At 40.4% G+C, this 25235-nt stretch overlaps 1 protein-coding gene across 1 annotated transcript in view; it reads right to left on the reverse strand.

Annotated features, from left to right (window-relative positions):
* The window catches only part of Cubn (cubilin), a 225852-nt gene extending 205404 nt beyond the window's left edge, over positions 1–20448 (reverse strand). The window contains 12 exon segments of the mRNA XM_052729218.1: positions 734–920; positions 1553–1671; positions 5019–5120; positions 5588–5719; positions 8051–8213; positions 9107–9233; positions 14548–14651; positions 15478–15579; positions 18247–18285; positions 18799–18894; positions 19835–19964; positions 20336–20448. Of these exon segments, the coding sequence (XP_052585178.1) occupies positions 734–920; positions 1553–1671; positions 5019–5120; positions 5588–5719; positions 8051–8213; positions 9107–9233; positions 14548–14651; positions 15478–15579; positions 18247–18285; positions 18799–18894; positions 19835–19964; positions 20336–20448 (1414 nt within the window).
* Between the last annotated feature and the right edge of the window lie 4787 nt (positions 20449–25235).

A 25235-nucleotide genomic window follows, 5' to 3' on the forward strand; every position in this document is an offset into this window, starting at 1 on the left:
TTATCATCTTCCTAAACCTGTGCTAAGACCTCAGTGAAGGCACTGAATCCAAAGCAGGAGGGAGAAGAGGGAGGGTGGAGTCGTTAGGGAAACCTTGAAGGAAGAGTCTGAGTGTGGTGTCTAAGTAATAGATGCAGCTGGCTGGGAGATAAAGGAGGGATTTGTGGAGGTCGTAAGAACTGTCCCAAATAAAAGAACACAGTGACAATACGCATGTGGCCCGTGGAGTTGAGTAGCAAAAGAAAAAATGGCTGGCTTGAACGAGGGTATCTCTAGGGAACTAGAGAAAAACATGGTGATATGGAGAAAATGCAAGTTGTTCATGGAAGATCAATGAAAAACAACCTAAACCTTGATTGACTGGACAATGAAGAACCAATAAATCAGCGATAGGAGAACGATGAGTAAGGTAGGAGAGTATTCTGTGAACATTAGGTGCCGGCCATGCAGGAAGTGACCCTCTAGGAAAACCGAAAGGGACATTCCCAAGTGCATGGTATATCTGAAAGAATATAATGAGCATGGAGAATTCTAACAATATGTTTGAAGAAAAATGTTTCTTGTTTAAAACTAGGTTTATAAATATCCACTTTGTGAATTCTATGCGATTTCTGTAAGGAGAAATCTATGTCTTAGCATCTAAAGTGGTAAGAAATCAGGTTACATTGGCAAATATGCAAAAGGCCTATTGGAGGATGATGTCGATAAGCAGTTGATGGGATGTCTTCCGTACCTCTCTGGGGTATCTGACAATAATACCCAGTCCAGGAGCTTGTGCAGTCACAAGTGAAGCCATTGATACCATCGATACAGGTGCCCCCATTCAAACAGGGGTTGCTCAGGCACTCATTAATGTTTTCTGTGCAGTTGGTTCCAGACCAGCCTGAGTCACACTTACAGAAATAACTCGATACTGTTTCCTAAGGAAAGAATAAATGCATCATAGTGTAAAACAAATGGGCGACTATATGACAGAACAACCCAAATCATGAAAAGAAGTGACAACATAAGGTATATATTTAACAGGAATTAAACAATAGAATATATTTTCCAGTAGACAAATTCATTAATTGGTAAGTATAATTAGTCATATTTGTTTCCATAAAACTATGGAGTTTGCTTACTATTTTGAAAATCATTGATAAACTAAACTAAGTCCTGGCTAAAGATAGAGCTCAAAGTTTAAAAGGGCTTAATGCTTTTGTAGAGGACCAAGATTCAATTCCCAGGACCCATATCAGGCAGTTCACAACTGCCTCTAATTCTAGTTCTAAGGAATATGACACCTTCTTGCCTCTGCTGACACCTACATGCACATGATGCACACAAATCCATGCAAGGACACACAGATACACATAAAAATAAATACATCTTTTTGAAAAAGTCAACTTATTGGCTTATTGGTTTTCCTTTGAACCAAAGTTACTACCTACCTATAATATAAGAATGAGAGATGTACAGTTTGAACCATTATCTTAAAAGTATGAATCATACCAAATAAAATAGTGATTACTTGTAAGTTTTTAATCTACCCAGGAGGAACAAGACTCACTATGCACTGTCCATTTACACATGGGTGACTTGAGCAAATATTACTGAGGTGTACACATCCATTTGGCCCGAAACCATTTCCTGTATATCCTGGAGGACAGGTGCAGAGAGGCAAAAATCCTGTTCAGAAAGAAAAATGGATGTATAAGTGCAGGAGTCCTTAGTTCAGAGGCAGTCATAAAACTCAACTCTGGTGTCTAGATAAGAATCCATCAATATCAAGTGCATCTATTCCCATGGGCAGGCAAGAGAAAGCAAGAGGAGAAATGATTAAAATCTCAGTTTTTCCCATCTTAAAGCACTGTGTGTTTCTAGTTTCTTATATATACGTTTGCAATCATGCTTTCATCTCATATGACAGATGATCTAGAGCTACATACAAATAAGAAGGGAATGTGAAAAGGAAGATGGGATTTCTTCATCACAAAGAGATCCTTGGTAGAAAGTAAGAGTTTTATGACAACAGTGTCTGTTGCAAGCAATATATATCTGTATGTGTCTACACATATAGAAAGATTGCTTTATCCTCTAGACAACCTTATAAACAGATTCTGCTATAAACATTTATATCTTTACAAATAAAAACAAAGTATTCGAAGATTGTCCTGACCAAGGACACACAGTGTGAATGTAAGAGTCAAGAGAAACTTAAGGATGTGGTAGCACAGGATTAGCATTAATGGAAAGCTCTCATGTTCTAGGCATGTGCACACACAGATTGCACCTACATAATATTTCACTGAAAAATGAATTTGAGGCATTCAAAGAAGTTTTGTAGTGAAACTAGACATTAAGATAATATAGTAACACAATCTACAAAATGCAAACACTGATGTTTCTTCAACTGTTTTTCTAAGCTCTTTGCTTCCATGTCACAAAATTCAAGCAATGACAATCTAAATGGTCAGAGGAAGAAGCTGGTCAAAAAAATGTAAAGTAATTGAATCTTTCAGTACCACTAATAATTATGATATGAGTGAGATAAAACCTAAAATAATATTAAAACACCCAGAAGTTTCAATTTCATTCTGTAATGCTTAGAACAAGTACCCCTTTGATATTTTTAAAAAATTCCACCAGATGTCATGTCCAGAGACTTTCGGATTCCTTAATGGCCAAAGGTCACATGTCACGGCAGAAATACATTGTTTCTATCACTATAAAATAGCTGGAATAATACATGAAAATTAGTATGATGATTAATTTAAGCACATTTCTCCACCAGCAAATACTGATGAAAATGGATAGACGATCTTAGTGAAAAATTCAAATGGAATAAATTATGTAATGTGACCAATTTACAACATAGATAGTGATGTTTTTGTGCCCATAGGTTACAGTACTTACAAGTTTTGAACTTAAAAAATAAGACATACAGGTATCTCCCCTACATAAAGAATTGCATAAAGATGTGTTCTTTTATGTATTTATTTCTTTTAAAGTATTTACTGAGGGAAATAGTGTAAGGAAACTCAGACACTGCTATACTTTGCCTGGACAACTGTAACCGTTCCTCAGACAAGATCACAGCCTTCAGTGAAGATCAGTAAAGAACATGATATGTTACTTCACATCATCTAAAATATGACCAGCTTCTGTCCTTAAAAATGAATTATTTTCATAAATGTCTGTTTCATTGTGGTCTCCCAAGAACTCTAGGCAATGAGTGCTCTTACTGCCCTTAGTTCACAAAGGCAAAACTGGAAGGGAGAGGCCTGAGGTGCCTTGACCATTGTCAGACAGGAAAAGTATGATGGGACCAAGGGAGAAATCAAATGATTTTCTCTGAGAAATTCTGTTCTTGACTACATGACTACTCTATTAATCATTCAATAAGCATTTGGTCACTCCTACATGTACGATGTATATGACCATGTATGGATAGACCTGTGTACATATGTAGAAATATATTTATATATTATATATATTCTTACTTATATATGCACATTAAAGATGCATTAGTAAAAATGAAAATTTGAAAAATCAGGGAATGTGACATTATTTAATAGATGAATTATGAATATCCATTTGAAAAAAATTCATCTGCGTTTTCATTTGATGCATAAGTGAACAATAAATTCTAAAACTGTTGAAGACCCTAATGTAGCAAAAGAAAACTAGACAATTTGTAAAGGATTCAGTAGGAAAGACATTTCTCAACATGATGCTAACTCAAGAAAAATAAGAAAAACTGATTTATTCCTTGGTTATGAAATTCTTAAGCCTCTAAATAGAAAATACTCATACAAAATCAAGACAACAACATGTTATGAACAAAGTGTTGTAAAACACAACACAGATGGGAAGATCATTTCCTCAGTACACACGAAAATTGCAAAGTAATAAGAAAGCAAATGAGTATGTAAAAAAAATAGAAAAAGTGATCAATAAAAATGGGAACATTTTATTCATTAGTCACACAAAAGCACAGTTTAAAGGAGATAAGAAACAAGCCAGGCGGTGGTGGTGCACACCTTTAATCCCAGCACTCAAGAGGCAGAGGCAGGAGGATCTCTGTGAGTTTTAGTCCAGCCTGGTCTACAGAGTGAGTTCTAAAACAACCAGGGCTACACACAGATAAACTCTGTCTCAAAAAACAAAAAACAAACAAACAACAAAAAAAACCAAGCAATTAACTGTTGGCTTTAAAACATATCAAGACACCAGTGGGGGGTGGTGCATGTCTTTAATCCCAGCACTTGGGAGGCAGAGACTGGCAGATCTCTGTGAGTTGGAGGCCAGCCTGGTCTACAAAATGAGTTCTAGGACAGCCACAGCTACACAGAGAAACCGTGTCTTAAAAAAAATTTTTTAAATGTATAAAGTCAAAAATGATAGCTGTAATTGTCAGACCTGGGGTACACAAACATTTCTCTGACTGTTGACTGGGACATACAATGATACAATTCTCAAAGAGGTGTGTTGCTGCCTAGGTGAGCTGGCCCTCTTTTATGCAGTACCACAGCAACTATACAGCCAGATGCACTTTCCCTTCTGTAGAAGTAAACTCCTTATTTCAGCTGAATCCATGATACTCAAAATAAATGCTATAGATTCTGTGCTGCCAGGTGCAGCCAGATAGTGCAACTCCAGTCATGTCCTTCCCTTTCTCCATCTTGTTTACTAAAATCATTAATTGATTACTCGGATTAATTACCATGGAAACAACTTCTAGTCAAAGTAGATCATTCAAGGGTACCAGATTGTTGTAAGGTTTTGAGATGGTTGGATTTTTTTTGGAAGGTCAAAATAAGAATTTTGACAGTTGTAAATGGTAGTTCATGCCTATAACACCAGCACTTGGGAGACTGAGGCAGGAGGATTGGATTTCAAGGTCAGATGAGCTACAGAGTGAGATATTGCTCTCCCCCAAAGGAATTTTAAGGAGAAAAAAAATTACTTTTAGACTACGGAATTGTTGAGAATTTGACTGAAACATCTAAGGACAAAAAGGGGTGAGTCATTACCTATACCAAGAGCTGAGGAGCAGGATGCATCTGGGTGGCAACCTCCGTTATTGATTGAGCAGACATCCAAGGGCGTGCACTCTCTCCCATCACCGCTGAAACCTGACCAAAGCACACAGAGGGTAAGAAACAATGTCAAGAGCTTCTTGGAGACTAGTTGTATTTAAACTAGAGGACAGCCAGAAAGACCTCTTTCCAGAAGAAAAAGGAAACTAACATGTGTTATGTCTATGAGCCTTGTCTGTGAGCAGCAGTCCACGAGTGCATGTATTAAATAAATACATATGTGTGGTAACAGTGGAGTGATGGATCTAAAGATTCTCACAGAAGCATTTCCCAGCCCTGTGTTTTCTCCCTGTTTGCTCTTGCTGCTGGCATTATTTCCTGTTCCTTTCTTACTTTGCTGTACTAGTGCACGCTGAAACTATACTTTAAGTTAAACGTTCTGGAGCATTCCTTTTCTTGTCTTGGAAATCATTTTAAAGTGAGCACAGATTCTATTGTAAGTGGTTTGGCTGTGGTGGCATCAGGAAGCCTGGTGCAGTCCTGGGGCAGTCCTGGTGCAGTACCTGGTGGGCAGTTCCCACAGGTGAAAGACCCAGGCGAATTGAGACAGGGGACAAGTGGAGCCACAGAGCAGCCGCCATTGTTTATCTCACATTCATTGATATCGTAGCATTCATAACCATTTCCTTGCCAGCCTAGAAAAAAATATGGAGAAGATTTGCAAAATTAGCACTGTTAACAACTTAACAAGGAAGAAATACAGATAGTTAAGACATCCACAAAATAGTTCTGGGTTGGCAACATGGCTCAGTGATTAAAGATGCTTACTACTAAGCCTATCATCTGACTTCAGTCCGTGGCACCCACATGATAGAAGGACAGAACTAACTCCAATTTGTCCTCTGACCTCTATAGGCATGCTATGGCATGCACCCTCAACACAAATTAATTAATTCATTAATCGAATATTTATAGAATAATAAAAACTAACAAGGAAAATTTTTGTTCTACACAAAACTATACATTAAAATGAGAGGTTCCTAACAGGTTGTCCAAAATTGTTCTAAATGTATATAATCTTATGATGGCAAAGTGGTGGGTAAATGGGATTCACTTGTAGACTGTTGACTGGATATTAATAAGACCATGAATTGCTTAAAACGGTGCCTATGTTTCTACACATGAAGACAACAGATGATGAGATTGAAGGTGGAGAGTCACCTTTAGATATTCATGTTGTAGTCAATTATGACATTAGTATTAGTCTCATGATTCATTATCATAGTAATAATCATATTTAGATATCTTCAAATCTTTAGCATATTTATAATGGTGGATCTAAGTGGGGTATCCCTTCATACACTGAGTTAAGGAAATTATCATGTTCGAGCATGGTTAGGTGAGTACGCAAGGAACAGCTGATGGAAATGCACTCTACCCCTAATGATGATCTTCAGGGCATGGTACGCTGCTTTCCCTTTATACAGGTATTCTTGTAGTTCCTTACATTTATAAGCAACATATAGAACTTTTAAGACTTGGGAAAATGAAGTGATTAAAAACAAAAACTTTGCTTTCAATTTCTTTCTTATAAGTTTTTGTTTCTCATTGTTTTCTTCAAATAAGAAAAAGAAGAATCGCTGGGCAGTAGTGGCGCACTCCTGTAATCCCAGCACTCGGGAGGCAGAGGCAGGTGGATCTCTGTGAGTTCGAGGTCAGCCTGGTCTACAGAACTAGTCCAGGACAGGCTCCAAAGCTACAGAGAAACTTTGTCTCAAAAAAAAAAAAAAGAAAGAAAGAAAGAAAGAAAAAAGAAAAAGAAAAAGAAAAAGAAGAATTAGGCATACACTGACCATTCTCTAATTTAAAACATCTACTTTTCTGACTTCTGCTGATGAAAGACTGTCATCATAAATTACCTTCAAGAATTTAGCGATTTGCAAGTTTTGTTCCCGAGAGGCAGGAGGGACGCCCTTCTTTCTCCTTAGCTTTGCTAGTTCTACTCCACACCATGCAGGCGCTCACTGAACTACGCATCTCTAAACAAAAGCATTAGGTGTGCATGTGCCTTGGTATGACACAGGGAGTGCCCTGCAGCTCAGCTGGGCCAGTCAGATTGGGATCTGGCCTACTACAAGTGTACCTGGAGAAGTTATTTAATCTCTCCAAGCCTCAACTCCTCGTATTTAAGGTGCAAACAACTCTCTTACCATGTCTTGGCATTTGTTATAGCTGTAGAATTGTAACACTTAGATAGCACCTTAGTGCATTTGTATAGAAGATTAACTGCTGTTGTGGTCTTCAATCTGTGCTACACTCTTTAAGTATACCCAGGAGTAGAAAGTGGCCCAATAAGCTCCCTGAAGTCCGGTTAACAGCTAACCTACATCCCAGCACAGTGCTTTGCTCATGACACATGCCCTACAAATCTGTGCCAAGTGGTAGTGGTGACCTCATGTCATTGTCATTAAGAGAGGAAGCTTGGGATTCAAACTTAGGCCATCTCTGAGTACAGAGTTCAGATTCTTCAGCAACTCAACATAATGCAATGGCTTCCCTTAAAGATTCAGTCCTCCGAACTGAGGAAGCCAAACACCTCTATTTATAGCAAGGATATAGGATATTCAAGGACACACAAGAGAAAGAACTACTGGCTTGTTGCAGAGACACAAAACAGTCAAGGAATTTACCCAAATTTACAAATAGCTGGCTAGTTGAAAAAGTAGGATTATAGTGTATGGCTTTTAACCACCAATCTAGCCAGCTGACAGCCACAGCGATGCAAGATTAGACCCTTCAATTTCTATGTCTAGTTGTGTCCCAAAGTAGGATGTTAGCACTCTGACATATCTCCCAGCTCCACCAAGAACCTGCTCTAGAAGTGAGATGATCTTGAGTAGGACATGTAGCTAGCTTTAGACACTTCTAAAAAATGATCTTATTATCCATCATTAGTAGAGGGAATTTGATTCTTGTACCCTGTCTGTGTGGTATTCAGAGCCTATCATGTGTCCCCAAGAATGTACCTTTTGGGCAAGCCCCACAGTAGAAAGAGCCCAGTGTGTTGAAACACTGCACATGCTCTGCACAAGGCGAAGGTTGGAGGCTGCATTCATCTTTGTCCTCTGTGCAGGCGATGCCATTTGGTGGTATTGTCCACCCAGCGTCACAGATGCAATTAAATTTTGGCTGGAAGAAAAACAATAAAGTGAGTAATCAACCAGGAAGAGGGGAGAATCTCACCAAACCCCAAACTGTCTATTGTCTCACATTCATTTGTGTCAGGCCAGTTGAGTGGATTCTTTTCCTTCCCATGTGATTTAAGCTTTTAGACTAGACCATGGAGATGGGTACATCTTCATTTCAGAATAAGAGGATCATATAATTTATCCCAAAGATGCCCAGAAAAGAGCAGTAATAGCTGTAATTAAAGTCAATTAACTCAGTTGGCTATATTTTTAAAGGGATAAACACCCAAGTAGGCACAGACTTGGGACAGTCATTTCCTTCTTTGAACATTTCTTCTCTTCCCTCCACCCTTCCCTTCATTCCTTCCCCTATTCTCCTATTGTTGGAAGGAACTGTTTTCTCTCACACAAAATTTTTTAAATGAATTAAGAATAAATAACTAAAATAATCATGACAAGAAAAACTGGCCAGGCTACCCTGAGTGTTAGGCATGTAGGACCCAAAGCACAGAGGGACACCAGAGATGTGGATCCAAAAAGTCTGCACCACTCATGGGGACTCATGGCTAGAACAATCCAGACATAAGATTCTGTTGACAAGACAGCCTGTAACGTTTGCATGTCTTGTCACTGTTAGACTCACAGGTTAGGAGGTCATGCCTCACAGAGAGGTTCATGAAGGAATGATTAGAAGGTTCATATTTTACATAACAGACTTTTCTATTTTCTGAGTCCAGTTTTCTGTGTATGTCATCTCCTTCTGTGTGTGTCCTTCTAAGGGATGGAAGTGACTTCACCTCTGCGGTCACTTCCAGCACAGTGCCAGAGTCAGCAATGGGATGTGGAGAAAGAAACTATGGCTTCCACAAGGAGCATGAGGGGGAAAGGGCACACCTGTCCATGTTGCACTCGCTCTAAATCCTCACAGATGCCATGCTTACAGAGCTGCTCAGAGCCCTGTTCACAGTCATTATACTTGGATGTACACTGGGGTCCATATGTATCAGGTGTGCAGTCACATCTGTTGGTTATACAAGAGAAGAGCACAATGTCAGGGTTTGAGTTTTTAATACCAGAAGCTGTCTATTTTAGCATTAGTAAAAAAATGTCCACATTGCAAACCAATAATGTTAATAATAAACCAACACTGCAGCTTTGTCAGCTGCAGCGTTAGAATAAAATTTCCCAGTTCTTCTCCAAGCAAAGCATTGAGTGAACATGTTATCTTTGCAAATATGCTTTTAGAGAATGACGACTCAACATTTCATTGAACTACAGCAATAAATTCTTTTGATCTCAAGTCATCAAAAGAATCTTGTACTTTCAAAGGTCAGACGTCTGTAAACCATGGGTGACAGAGTTCATTCAAGAAGGGAAAAGGAAAGATCAGCAAGTTCACTCAGCATCCATCCTTTGGCACCTGCCAGCAAGTACAGATGATGATCTATGCTTAGTGCCTTTATAGTACAGAGGAAGAGATATAGTTGATAGTGAGATATTTCCTTCATAGTCATATTTTAATGCATAAAAAACATAATAATCGTAGGATACCTAGATGCCAGGAGATGCTCTGTCACTAGAAAAAGTCAGATGAACAAAAATAAAATAGGGAAAGTTTGCTTAAGTTACTGTGTGGCTCTTTAAGTTGCTGGCTTAGCTGTGTATCTGCAAAGCAGTAGGAATAGGGGTTGGGAGGTATGGCAAGGGATGAAGGACTCATAAAGGCTAAGTCTGACCAAACCCTAGAGAATGAAAAAGTCAAGCTCAGAGATCACTGTTAGATTCCAGCAGAGAATCATCATGAAGGGAATTGAACATCAGTGCTGATGCCAGAGACAAGGATGAGGAGGTATCTGTCTACATGGCATGTCTGTGTCTCATGCCTGTAACCTTGAGCTGGTGTCTGAGGGTTCTGGAAAAGAATGCTTACTACAAAGTGGAAAGGTTGTTTTAGCAACATGCATTAAAGGTACCAGGGCCTCAGCTAATCACAGAAGTCAAGGTGTGGGTAAGAGTGCAAGAAGGGAGTTTGAAAACCATCAGGAGCCAGGCCTAGATACAGAATAAGGCATGCCATGGTCCCTCTGCCCACTACTAACTAACTCATGACCCTTCTAAAGGCATTCCTCTCTAGGAAGTACTCTGAAGTGTGTTTCTCTTACAGCTAAGAACTTAACCACTGGAAAATTAAGATGTCAAAGGAGATTGTGGCCACACACCTGAGGGTCACCCTCTCTCCTTAGTTCCCACTGACTTTTACCTAACTATCATCACTTGGAGATGAGTGGACACTAATTTTATACTCTTTTAAACCAGATACAAGGTAGACTTCTTTCATTTAAATTTAGATAATAGGAGGAGGAGGCAGAAAATAAACCAAGTAAACTATAGGCTTCCTTGCCATGATCTTCAAAGGCAAGCATTTTAATCTTATTTTTACAGATATGCATCGCCTACAGCCAGAGTTAATATTTGAGAGAAGCCAAGTAAAAACCCAGGTCTGCTTTACTCCAGCTCCATTATTTTTCTGTGTTGTATTTCTGTTCTCATGGGTAAAGTAAGTAAGTGTGAAGACTTTACAACTGTGTCCTTTTAATATAATGGCATTTGCATGTAAAGTATGTTTTCAAAGTGATTCAGTATGGCTTTTGAAGGAAAAGAGTAATTCCTCATATAAATAAGTATGACACAATAATAAAATGCACATGTGTATTTTAAAACTACTTAACCAGTGTTCCTGCCTTTGATATTAATTTCTTTCAATTTTATTGAGTGTGTGTGTGTATGTGTGTGTATACGATGTGTGGGTTTGAGTGTGGATATATGCATAACACAGTGTGTGTGTGTGTGTGTGTGTGTGTGTGTGTGTGTGTGTGTGTGTGTGTGTTGAAATAAGGGCTCAATTCTCTCCTGCCATAGGATCCAGGGATCCAATTAGGTCATCAGTTTTGGTTTTTCTTTTCCAGCAAGTGTGTTTAACTGCTGAGCCATCCCACCAGCCCTTAGTTATTAGTTCTTGCAAAAGCCTTTTATGTTGGTTTCATTCTAGTAGAATAAAAGTAGGCTTCTCAGTCTTGAGGAACTATAACTGTACGTGTCAACTAAGAAGACACCAAATATCCTTCCATAGTCTTATATAAATTGTTTTAGAGTCTATGGCTCAATATCAGTATATTGAGTAACTGAAAGAGATAATAAGTTTAATACCTAACTACCATCTGATCCCAAACAAGATTATCTTCACTACTTAAACTTTGCAATGCTTTAAAATCCACCAATGATATGGAGATAAAATAAGATATTTTATTAAGATATATTACCGAATCAGCTTCATGTGCCTGGGAACAAACAGAGCCTGTTTTCTTCCTAGAAAGCATAGTAGGTCTACACTGTAAGTACACATGTTATCTATAGACGTCAATATGTCAGACCCCAAGAGTTGTCTTACATATAATGCAAGTCAGAAAACAATCAGAAACAACTTTTCCAATGAAGATGAAACCATAACACTGAGAAGAGAAAACCCATCTTTCTGTTAGTTCTCATAGTAGCTGTGGGCAAGACTCAAGCCACAGGAATTAGTGGAAGCAGGTAAAGTTTTATCTTATCCTGTTCTCGCTGCTCTAAAGTGCATGGGTTTGATTCCCAGGACCGACAGGGCAGCTCACAACCACCTGTAACTCCAGATCCAAGGAACAAACTCCTCTTTGGCCTCTGTGTGCTGTGGGATGGTCTTTCTGGATGCTGTGAATATGTGTTGTTATGATTGGTTAATAAAGAAGCTGTTCTGGCCTATGGTGGGTCAGGTTATAGCCAGGCAAGAAATCCAAGGAGAGAGATAGGAAAGAGAAAGCTAGCCTGTCACCCAAGGAGCAACATGCCAGTAAGCCACGGAACATGTGACAAAACATAGATTGATAGAAATGGGTTAATTTAAGCTGATAGAGCTAGCAAGCAAGGAACTTAAGCCATTGGCCATATACTTTGTAATTAATAGAAGCTTCTGAGTGATTATTTTATAAGCAATTGTGGGACCACGAGGCCAGGAGGGACCAGAGAACTTTCTGGCTGCATCTGTGGGCACCAGGTATGCATGTGGTACACAGACATACATGCAGGCAATTCACTGAGGCACATAAAATGAAATAATAATAGAAATTACAAAAAAAAAAACCCCTCTAAGGTGGATGGCACCTGAGAAGCTACATCTGACTTCCACATACATGGGTGTCCATGTGTGCATATTCACACAGGATAAAACATACACACATGTTATGGGACACACCTGAATTCATGTATTTAAGACACAAATATTCAACTCGCATTCTCAAGGCCTCATAAACTATTCTCATACCAAGAAGAGGGCATAGCAAATGTTCTGCTCTCTAATATTCCCCAGCAGAGCTATGAGGGATGGTGACTAGAGACAATAAACAGCCCAGAGTCACAAGAAGTCCTTGTGCTTTTCTTTACATGGGGACCAAGAACACATCTAATACTGTCTTGCGAAGGGACACTACCAACTCGAAACCGCTCTTAACCAATAAACTCACTTGCTCCCTTTCTCCTTCCTCATTGCTCGCTCTCTCAGTCTCACTCTCTTCCTCTCACCTTCCCCTGTGTGTGTCTCACCCTTGACGTGCAACAGAGTTGTGAATTGTGTATGCTACAGGCTCCTACTTTCCACTTTTACAGGGGTAGGTGTAAGGCATAGTGCTCTGAAAAGCAATAGCAACGGCGTGTGTGGATGGCTCCCACTCCACCTACACAGCCATCACTCTAGTGGTACAGAATACACCAAAAGACAGTGATGATAAAGGAAGATTGGAATTATATCTAATCTCCAGGACATTACTGGATATTGGGGAGGCAAGCAATTATATGTGCTAGGAGTCAAGTTGGGATAGCTCTCACTGATAACTCCAAATGGAAATTCTGCTTGATAAGCACCCATAAACAGAAACCATGAAATGATGCTTTCAAGGGAATCACCTGGAGCCAGAATGTGACTAACAGCAATGGCACCGGCATCATTTCAATTAGATCCAAAGTCCAAAAGCGAAGTCCTCAGAGGAGTTCACTGGTTGTCCCTTCAAAGCTGTGGCTCTTGTTAATGCCTCAGCTCATGGTGCCCTATGGTCAGGCCTCTCAGATCACATAGTATTAGACTTAAGGCAGAGATCTTTGGGGCTTTTGCCCAATAACGGAATTTATCTACATGTCTAGCAGAAGTCTGCAAGAGTAGTTTATTAACCTAGAGTGAACCAAATTTTAAACCTCAGGCTAAAGGAACAAAAGGACTGTGGTGACTTTTTGAGAACATGTGTTACGAGACGACAGGGACTAAAATAAAATTACTCCACTCAGTTCTGCAGGATATTGTTACAAGATACCAGAGGCACAAGGAAGGGAGCAAAGAATTGCTAGATTATCCTGCAGCACAATGAGCAGTTCACGCCCTAGCAAAACCAGCTTCTTAATCCTTAGGGAGCCTCAGAACATAGGCAGCAGCCAAAAATATAGCAAAAGATAATGTCAAATTCTTCTCAAACGTGACGTTATGAAACTACACACTAGTGAATCTGACCGTGACGGGGCCTAAACTTCGTGACTTGATTATCAGAAGATGCTTCTCAGGCCTCTGGCGTTGGTGGCCAGTACCGCTCAAGTATCATGGGAACACAGAGGCTTTGGAAGTCTAGCTCGGTTTAAGAGATGATTTCCTGAGAAAGACTATGGGTGGTGTGATCAGGAGAAGCCTGCCGTGAGTGGATCCTTTGATAAAAATGAATCTGCAAGGAAGACGAGTTGCCCAGGGACTGGGACCTTGTGGCTAATTGAGAAGGCAGTGAGTTAATTGATTCTCTGAACATCACTTCGACCTTTGATTCATTTTGGCCAACATTCGTACAGAATCTGAATGAACTATCCTGACTGCACCTGTAAGCTTGCTAGTACCTGGAATCAACGCAACACTGGGGGCACTGGAATGGTGGGCTGCCCCCTCCGCCCCCCACATAATCACACATCATTGATGCGATTTAAGGCTCTGCTTCTGTTTCAGGCATCAGCTCAGCTTGCACCATGCTCTGGTGACTGCTCTGTGCAGTCATGGTGGCCTTCTTCCTCAGAGATGCTGCCAAAATGATTTCTTCATGGGATGAAAGGTTTTTTATTCATCGGAGCAAAAATATCTATGAATACGTTCAATAGCAGTCAAGTGATCCTATGGGGCCCCTAGTTTTTCTGATATCATAGACATTAATTTCTATACTTTTAATTATTTCATGTTCTTGTCCTTCAGAAACGCATGTGACATTTTTAAAAGAAGTTACCTGAAGCTCCCCATTGTATTCACACAGGTGGATCCACTCTGGCAGCCAAAGGGTGTTCCTGAGTAGATTGCACACTCATCAACATCCTCTGAGCAGAAAAGACCCTGCGGAGATGTAAGGAACTCAGTAAGGTGCCACAGGACAAGGACTTTTATGAAATAATATTTACATGATATATTTAATGACTTACATGTGGGACTAACTCCTTGATAAAGCAAAATACTATATTACTAATATTAATCTTGGGGTAAGAGTCCTCTAGAACTCAGATTGGACCCAGTGGAACCAAGGAGCTCCTCACAAGAGCACAGTGGCCACAAAAGGAGAATCCTTTCATAGACAGTCCTTATTTCAAAAAGATGCTGTACCCAGGGATAGTGACTCAGTGGTTGTTTGTTTGTTTGTTTGTTTTTCGAGGCTGGCTTTCTCTGTGTGGTTTTGGTGCCGGTCCTGGATCTCACTCTGTAGACCAGGCTGGCCTCTAACTCACAGAGATCCGCCTGGTTCTGCCTCCTGAGTGCTGGGATTAAAGGCATGTGCCACCACCGCCCAGCCTGACTTAGTAATCTTTCTGTTGATTTTTGTTGATATCTGCTACCTGTATTTTTTCTACTGCTAAAAGAGGCCAAGAGTACTACATATGCATTCCGACTCAGTCCATGCTTTCCAGTGCTAAACTACTTAAGTCAACGCTAACAGAACTACCATTTCCTTATCCACTTGAGAGAGCTGCTCAAGATGGCCAAGGACTCAGTGAGTTAAATAACCAACTTTACCACCACTTGGCACAATTCATTCTGACTCCTGAGGCCACAGAACCCTAGAAACTTTGGTGGATAATTAGATATGTCTGAATGAGCCCAAAGAAACCGGTGCTGACTCACCTGCCAGCAGTTCTTTGATTTTTAAGTCAAAGATAACGTGACTCACCTTCCACTGCGAAGGGCAGACACAAAAAAAGGAGTTGTGCAGATTGACGCAGGTGCCACCATTGAGGCAGGGATTGCTACTGCAAACCTTCCTCTCCACATTCTGGAAAACAACAGGGCAGTCAAAATCAGGCAGAGAACAGTACCGGTCCTCGGCACCCAGTGCAGGGCAGGCTTCAGTCCGGGTGAGGGCTTCCTCCAGACTTCCTCCAGTGACTCACATTATCCTTCAAGTCATTTCTCTTGTGAAAACATCAACCGTGCTCACTTTGCTTAATGCTTTACATACTTTAAACATGGATAGGGGAGATGATCCTATCAGATCATTCATCTGAGAAATATGTGCTACTAGATAGGAATAAAAGGTTCAAGTGTGGATGTGAGAATGGGTGTTCCTGTTGCACTAAGAAAATGAAATGGAAATTTCCATTCTTTTGCCTAGTGGTCTTATCTCAGGTACCTCTAGATAAGCCTTTGAAAACTGATCATCTTTGATTACCACCCCTCCTGCATTGTCTCAGATGACTGAACTCTTTTCTCTCCAAGCCCCTTTGTTTGAAATGTGGCCAGCTAAGATACACCTCCCGCCCTCTGCTCACCTGACCGCTCTGAGCAAACAGGACTACCTTTGTCCACACAAACTGGGGACCTCACCCTTCGTCAGCTACCAGTTTCAATTCTGTACACTTTGTAAAGACTTGGGGGTGCAGAGGCAACGGCTTCATAGAGGGCAAGTCATGATACAATCAGGGTATTTTACTGTATTGGTTTTGGTAAAATTCTGTTTAAAACAGGGACGAAGTGTTCATTATGTGGATGCACGTGTACAACCAAAGGCTCAGAGGAACTCAACTTGGTTCTGGGGACAAAATTCAGAGCTAGAAGACCCCCAACTGGCCCGGCGCTGCTTGCTGCAGAGCCCATTCTTCCTCCGCCCTTGTCCTGAATCACAGGACTGCACATGTGTGTGTCTCGTTATGAACTCGGCTTTCTTCCCCCATTCGATTTGTCTCTGTTCCAGAACCACAATGAGCTGTGCCCATTAAGGGATCAAAGGACGTTATTAAGAACATTTGCCACAAACTTATGAGTTTTCTGGTGAACAAAAGCAATGCTGTCCAGGGATTAAAATGTCAGAGATTGTGGGGGTCCAGCGGGACGGGGAATCAGTGAGCAGTCAGGAGGAGACAATGTGGAGCAGCTGTGCGACCGTGGAGCCCTTATCCTATCCAAAAGCAGACAGAAATTGACATTGGAAATCACTAAAAACTCTTCTTGAGTGGTGGGGCAGAGGCCGGCAGAAGTTCATTTTGATCACAATCTTTGTTGGTTCTTGACCAGTAGTGAAACTGGGAAGCACTGTAGGAGTTAGAAAATGCCCATGCGGCCGGCCGGCCGGGTGGCAGTGACGGGCAGTGGCGCACGCCTTTAATCCCAGCACTTGGAAGGCAGAGGCAGGCTTTCTGTGAGTTCGAGGCCAGCCTGGGCTACAGAGTGAGTTCCAGGAAAGGCGCAAAGCTGCACAGGGAAACCCTGTCTCAGAAAAAAAAAAAAAGAAAAGAAAAGAAAAAAAAATGCCCATGCTGCTTTGCTCCACAACACGCACTGTTCCTTGTTCATTCTCATGTGCACAGCTATTTCCTGAAGAGATAAAGGCTTGAGGTAGAATCCATTGTCAGTGGTTAAAAAAAAAAAAGGGGGGGGGGGAGCATGAACTTGTTCATCAAACTTTACTCCCAAAGTAGAAGACAATGCCTGAATTGCCACGGAAATAAATTGGGGCTGGAGAGATGGCTCAGTGGTTAAGAGTATTGACTGCTCTTCCAGAGGTCCTGAGTTCAATTCCCAGCAACCACATGATGGCTCACAACCATTTGTAATGAGATCTGGTGCCCTCTTCCGGCCTGCAGTCATACATGCTGTATACATAATAAATAAATAAAATCTTTAAAAAAATAAAATAAATAAATCAATTGTGACTATTAGAGCGGATGCTATCAACTGGAAATTGCAGAAATGTCATATGGAATTGTAAGTACTGACAGATTCTATGCATCTTTTGGGCAGAAGGCTGTGGTCTCAACAGGAGCCTTAGTCATTTACCCACAAGGAAGGCAGAAGGCATAAACTTGCACAGCTGGACCTACACATGGCGAGGTTATAGGGTGTTTGCTCTGGGAAGTGCTTCAACTTAAATTACCAGCCAGTGCAGTTTAAGGAGACCGGGGACATTGTGCACACCCCTGGAATCCTGAGCTCAATTTGAAGAGGCTTCGTGGCTTTTTGAAACCCAGTTATTGATGACAGTTGCGAGATTGCTAGCTGACTAAGAGTATACAAGTAAGTCCACAGCAGCATGGCGGAAGGAGGCAGTTAGGGGAGGGGCCTGTGGGCTGTGAATTCAGAGGTCAAAGACCTCACATTCTTAGTGGCCTTACAGTGGCATAGTGCCCAGGGTCCTTATAAGCAGCTTAGGGGACGTAAGTTGAAACAAGAATCAAACATTGGAAAATCAAGTTTTTGATATTGATCATGTACCCCTTAAAATAAGACAACTTTTTTTTATTAATTACTTTTTTTTTTTTTAGGCAAAGTCACACTATGTATCCCAAGCTGGCTTGTAACTCACTGTGTACCCTAAACTGGGCTCAGACTCTCAATCCTCCTGGCTCTGTCTCCTAAGTACTAGGGTTACAAAGGAGCAATAGCCACATCTACCTTAGAAATGATGTTTATATATTTTCAGGGACTATCCAGTCACAGGACTTACCTGCTGCAAACTCTGAAAATTCCTCTCAAGATCCACAAGCTGTAGTAGTGGAGAAGAAAATGCATCAATTAGCTGGTGTAGATGTTTCACATGGGATGTTGATCTTTATTCTTTAGGGACGTGCTTTGTTCTGGTTTTCATTCATTGATTTTTTTCCCTCCTCATCCCTCTCCCTCCCGGGGTTCCTTCCCATTCTATTCCAAGGTCTTTTGAAAAGGAGTACAACCCACTGATAAGCTGACTCTCTGCTTCTTTAACATGGCGATTGTGGCACAAATGACAGTGATAACCCCCTCCACCAGCGAGGAAGATGCTATCAGAACGTGAGCAACAAGTCCCTGTCAGAGCATTTACTGCCTTCCGCCCGCCACCACTCCTGACCCTCTGTTACAGTTAGACCACTTAACCCCAAAGTTCACAATGATAATGGTAAACATCTAAAGATGGAACCGAGTTGATACCACATCACCTGAAAAGTGCATTACTTACAAAGTTGGATTAACAATAACTCATTTGCTCTTACAATGTGTGCAATGTGTATGTCAGCCTTACCTTGGAGTCAAGTTGCTGGATTTGACTAAGTATATTCTGAGGAAGACCAGTTGTGTTCCTCTTTAAATCTATAATGTCATCTTTGTTTCTCTGGATCTAATTTTAAAAAGAAATGAAGAAAAAGGAGAAGAATAATGGTAGGGTAAAAAACATTTCCATCTTACAAGAGCAAGCATTAACGCCTTACCTATTATAAAGGCCAGGGCAACGCCACATATAATAATAATTAGACCAAAATAAATATGGCACAACCTCATTGATTCTCTTCTATAGCAACATAAAATTTTTTTTATATATATCCCCACTATATACTAACATTTCAGGGTATTTATTAAGAAGCATGGTGGGCTGGGGATAGAGCTCAATGATAGGGAACTTGCCTAATGTGTAAAAATCCTGGGTTCAGTTCCCCAGGACCACAACAATGTATGGTTTTGAATGAGACTTTTTGAATTTTAAATCTTGCCCCAATCATTTATTGTGCATTTTTGGATATTAAAAACTGATGGATTGCACTTGTAGCTCATAAGTAGAGTAATAATAAACACCTTCATGGGGAAATCCTGAGAGTCAAAGGACATAATATACAACCCGTGTGTGACCCAGACACAGCTCTAAATGCCGGCTCTAACATTACAGCTTACACACAGCTTGCTGTCATCAAAGCTGCGTATGGAAAACATTCAATACAGCATGAGAGTGAGTGGCCACTCTGCGGTGGCAAAGATGCTGTAAAGCACACCTGTGCCTGCCTCTGGTCCCCCTCCTTACTTCCCTCCCCGTTGGAGGAGTTCTGGGTTTTCTTTCTGGATCTGTTCTGGACTGTGGAATCTGTAACTGCACAGTGAGCCTCCTCTTTTGGAAGTGATTCCTCTCTCCCCACCATGAAGCCTTCCTATGGCTTCTTTTTAAGAACTTATCTTCCAGTTGTGTTCTCTACGCTCAGGATTCAAGGTGCCGACCAATACTGAGCTGGACAACTAAGTTACATCAGATGGATATACAAAGCAACATCTGCATTTTTCCAGTGCGTTACCTGATGTAAACATTCACCAAGATCTTCATCGTTTAATTTGACTTTTCCAAGGGATCCAGTTCTAAATTCAATGTTTTGGGCAGAGCTTGTAAGAAACACCAAGTTTCCCCCCTCTGTAGTCATCCGAGGCCTATACAATTCAATCAGAGAATTTATCAGTCATTAGCAAATCTAATTTGAAAGCAGTTTCTTGCTGAATAACAATAGACTTTCTATATCTTCACCTTGCATTCAACCCAGCCAAATCTTCTCTGCTCGTCTACCATTTGTTCTCTGAGAATTTCCTAATGGTATTTCCCTGGAACTGCAGATGTGACTCATTCACAAGTGGGCAAAGAATAATTGTGAATAAGAAACCAATTCCTTACACCAGCACCAATCTTCTCCCTGTTGGCCTTCTACCGTCACTGCTCTCCTCCAGAAATGCTGCACTTCTACATACCTGGTTCCTTGTGACAGATAGCGATGACATTAGTCGAAATGAGCCATGTGTCTACTTACTGGTGGAGATCAGCAATCCTTTTCTGTCGCTTCTCCTCAAGCTCTCCAGTTTCGCCATCCAATTTGGCTATCATCAATAAAGTAACAAAACCCCAGAGAAAATGTGAGGACATGTTCCTCAGCAGCCTCCCAGCTCGCCAGGCCAGAGGGAGACCACTCCAGGCAACTGAGTCTGGCAATTTGAGAGCAGCGAACCAGGCGGCTGTACTTTGATCAGCAGAATATTCTTTAACTTTCCAGGCTTTCCAAGAAGGCTTTAGTTATTTTGTCCTTCCTGAGGAATGTCAATGATCTCAGATCTCCAGTACTGTTCAACTTACAAGGGGTCAAAATCTACCTTAAGTGATGTACAACTTAATCATTATTTGTTTAACCTTTGAAACAGTAACCAGCAGCTTTGGAAACATCCACTGTAGGAAGGAGTCCTTGCTAAGGAGGTACTCGGCTGGAGGCGAACGGTGCTGGAGAAATTGAAATTCTTCTGCAAGAGAAGTTGATTCCTTATCACATACCGTGCGTAAACGTTACTGCTAAATGCTCTTCATTTAAGACCCAAATTTAAGACCTAAAACTATTAGCAGAAAACAGGGGGAAAATATGCCTCTGAATTTGGAATCATTTCTTGGTCCTGAATGACAAAAATATGAGCAGTAAAAAGCAAAAGAAACCAAAAGAGAAAGATTCTATGTCAAAATTCAAAGCTGTCGCACATCAGAAAGGACACTTTTGAGGGGAATTACAAGGTAGCTTCAGGGGGAGCCACCTTTCATAGTGGGGAGCTGCTGTGGAGGTGCTTCTGCTCCAGGACATGACCCCCACCCAAGTTCATGTAGGTAGCTAAACTCTGTAGGTCACATCCACAGAAAGGCATGGAAATAGGAGCTTGTTGGAAAGAAGGGGCTCCTCCTCAGTGGGAGGAGGAGGAGAGGAAAGGATAATTGGCACGAATATGATTAAAATAATTGATGTAGATATATGAAATTGTCAAAGAAGAAATAAAAATACTTTTAAAGTCACTCAAAGAATTGGAGGAAATATTTGGAAGCCATATACACCAAAAGAGATCAATATCCAGAATTTCTTTTAAATTCCCACAATTCAACAACAAAACAACACAATTTGAAAATGAGTAAAGGCACTGAATGGGTATCACCCCCCCACCCAGAAAAAGATCAACCATATCATGAAGATATGGATAACATCTATACTCACTGGGGGAATCCAAAACAAAACCATAATGAGATATAGCTCCATACCCAGTAAGCTCGATACTATTGAAAAACAGAAAACAAGTGCTGACAGAAACCAATAGTTTAGTGCGTTGGTAGAGAAATGATGCTGTTGTTATAGAAACCAGCCAGGAGTTCCTCAAACATTCAATGAGGACTTAACATATGATCCCATAATTTCACTTCCAGGTGTGTATGTATAATCAGTGAAAACAGGAACTCAAAAAGATACCTGCACTGCAGTGTTCACAGAAGGATTACTTGCAATAGACAAAGGCAAAATCAACCCAAGTGTCCGTTCACAGATGACTCGATTAAAAAGGGTACGCACAGACTATGGGGTTTTGGTTTATTTTATTGTGACAATGTAGGCTAGGCTAGCCTCAAACTTGTGATCCCTCTGCCTCCACTTCTCCAGGGCTGGAATTACAGGTGTGCACCACCATACCCAATTGACAATTGAATGTTTCTCAGCCACAAAAAATACAATTTGACACACACTACAATGTCGACAAACCCTGAAGATATTAAATTAACAGTTCCAAAAAGAAAAACACCCTCTAAGATTCTGCTTACATGAGGTGCCTGGATTAGTCAAATTCATAGATACAGAAAACAGAATGGTGATTCCCACATGCAGGAGAATGAAAGCTCACTGTTTAATGCATGTGGAGATCCACATTGGAAAATGAATGGCTCTGATGAGGGATAGCAGTGATGGCTGAAGTATGAGCATATGGACTTTTACCGCCACTCAAAAGCGAGACTAAAGTATGGTTATATATATTTTCCAATGACTTTTACATTGAAACTGTAGTTAGTCCTAAGTTTCTTCCATCTGTAGATGCTGCACATGGTCAAGCAAAGCTTCCAGAGCCCAGGAGACACTCCTAGAGGCATAACTCCAGGGCCTACAGGTCCATCAGGGAGCTACCAGCATCGACACCCCAACTTTTCTATCTCAGCAAGCAGCTCAAAGACCATCCCAGAGCTCTGGCTTGACATGGGCTTTGACCAAGCCAACCTAAGCTCAAGGGAGCTGCGACTACCTTGACTGTAAGAATAGCTCATCTTCTAGAGGTTTCTGGAGAAGAGTCATCTCTGCCCCAGCATGTTGATCTTTACATCCATTCTTCTGGTTCTTCTTTCTCCTCCACTTGGGAAATCACAAAATGATTTTCCTTCAAGCTGATATTGAGATCAAATGGTGACAGGTTTTGTTGTTTAAGAGGTAGATGTGATGTAATGGGCTGGAGAAATGGCTCAGTGGTTAAGAGCATGTACTGCTCTGCCAAAGAATCAGAGTTCCACCCCAGAACCCATGTCCAGTGGCTTACAGCTGTCTGTCTGTGACTCCAGCTCCAAGGAGTTCTTACTCCTTTGGCTTATGTGAACACCTGTGCATGTGCACACACCTGCATGCATAATTTTAAATACAAAAATCTCTTAAAATGGAGAAATAAACACATAGTATTTGAGGTTGAACATAATAGTTTTAAATTTTCATTAATCCAAATTTGCAATTTACCATTTTGGTAGACCCCCAAATCACACAGAACTAAAAGTTTTCTAAAACTACTAGAACCTAAGACATCTTTTAAGAAGTGGACTAGTTCAAGATTAGGCTTTTGGTTCAAACCCCAATGTTCTTGGGGAGTGACTAGAATATGAAAGAGAAGAAAGAATGCTGAAAAAGTAAAAGAGTTTTGTTTTTTTTTTCAAAAGTGAAAAATAAAATGATTAGAGATGGAGCCAGAGAAGTGGACATGTCTTAAGCTGTTGCTATGGTGAGGGGCTCTATCCTTGTCATGGCCTTGTCGTTGATACAGTTCTGGGCTCGCTATGTGCTGTAATTTATGTGGGTTCTATCATTTCATCTTTATGACAGATGAGGAAATTTGTCTTAGAAGTTAATTTCTAATTATTTCTTCAGACATTTACTATTACCTCCTAATTTACTCTTAGTTAATTGGATTTTATTTCACTGAGTTGATACTTCTAGAACACCTAATTTGTGTGAGACTGTATTATACATTGAGAAATGTCAGTTAACAAAAGCTAAAGAACTTTAACTCTGGGGCAAGAAGACAGAAAAGAAGACAAAGATATAAATGTACAGGCTATTCTCAAATAAAATAAGAGGGATAAGAGGGTGGTATGGCATAAAGAGACATGCTTACCCTGGCGGGCAGGATAGCATCTCTGAGGAGATGACACTTAGGGAATCACCTGAAAACAACTGTTGACACCCACTCACTATCTGTGAATCCTCATCTCTGGGTCCCAGGCCTACTTACTTTTCCTCTTCCACTAAGCCATATAGACTGGATCTACCACTACTGAATCTACTCCTCAGCTTCCTCACTGGACTGGACTCTCTTTCAGCTGAATGACATAGTTTGAGAGCATGGACCATGCATGTCCCTCTCCGATTCTATGCAAAAGCTAGACCTACTGGGGAATAGTGAAGGGTGTAGCATAGTGTATTTGGAGGGGTACTGATTAGTTACTGATGCACTCTAACCTTCCATGAACACACAGACAAACTTATACTAAGGAAAACAAAACCAAATGTAAGATTGAAGGAACAACCACATGAAAACTCAACTCTAAAAATATCCCTTGGTAATTACCATTGTATTGATTAATATGCACATAATTAAATGGATGCTCTGTGGTCAAGGATGATTACATGATATAGTATACAGCATACCTTATGGTATTCAAATGTTTACTACTTTTTGTTTTTAAAGCCTTCCAAATTTCTCCTGTGTATTTGGGTGTTGCTGTTTTGCTTTGTTTTTTGAGACATGGCCTAACCATGTGGCCTGCTGGCCTCACATCTGAGATATTCCTATTCAAGTATAGCAAATGTTGACATTACAGCTGTATGGCCATGGGCAGAACTGTATAACCGTTAGTTTATAATTCTTTCACTAAACTGTGTGCTTTTGGAATTTACACCTTTGGTTGGTTTTGCCATGGATTGTATTCTCTTTATTATAGAAGAGGATTTCATTGTATTTCATGCCCCTGCTTGCCTGTCCAGTCATCAGCTGAATTGGTTCCAGTTCAGCATTATCATAAATAAAACAATTATAAATATTTTGGAAGGTCTGTGTGTCAATGTGCATGTTTTAGTGTTTTCTGGTAAATATTAAAGTCAACTGCTTAGACATGGTTCAATAGTTACAGTTTTATTAGAATTTGTGAAGCTCTTTTTCTTGGAACATCCTAATTATGTACAAGTGCTCCAGTTGTCCACATTGTGCCCATCACTTGGCATTGTTGGTGTTTAACTTCTAACCATCTTAGTTGGTATGCAGTGGTATCTCATTATGATTCAAGTCAGAGTTTCCTAATGACTGGAGAGACTATGAGTCTTTGTACTATTTTTGTCATTTGTACATCTTATTTTGTGATTTGTCTGTTCAAATCTTTTGTTTATCTTTAATTATAATATAATTACATCATTTTCCCTTCTGTTTTCCCACCTCCAAACTCTGCCATGTTCTTCCTGTAATGCTTCTTGTATGTGTATGTTTTCAGGGCTGACCATCTGCTATTAGATAACCAATTTTACTGAAGATTTAACATACCTAAATTTAAGTCTTTCCAAATATATATCTTGCAAGTATTTTTCTCACAACCTGTGTAAAATTATTCATTTG

This window comes from Peromyscus californicus, unplaced genomic scaffold (genome assembly GCF_007827085.1).
Source record: "Peromyscus californicus insignis strain IS unplaced genomic scaffold, ASM782708v3 Scaffold_8__1_contigs__length_139910024, whole genome shotgun sequence".
Taxonomy (NCBI): Eukaryota; Metazoa; Chordata; class Mammalia; order Rodentia; family Cricetidae; genus Peromyscus; species Peromyscus californicus.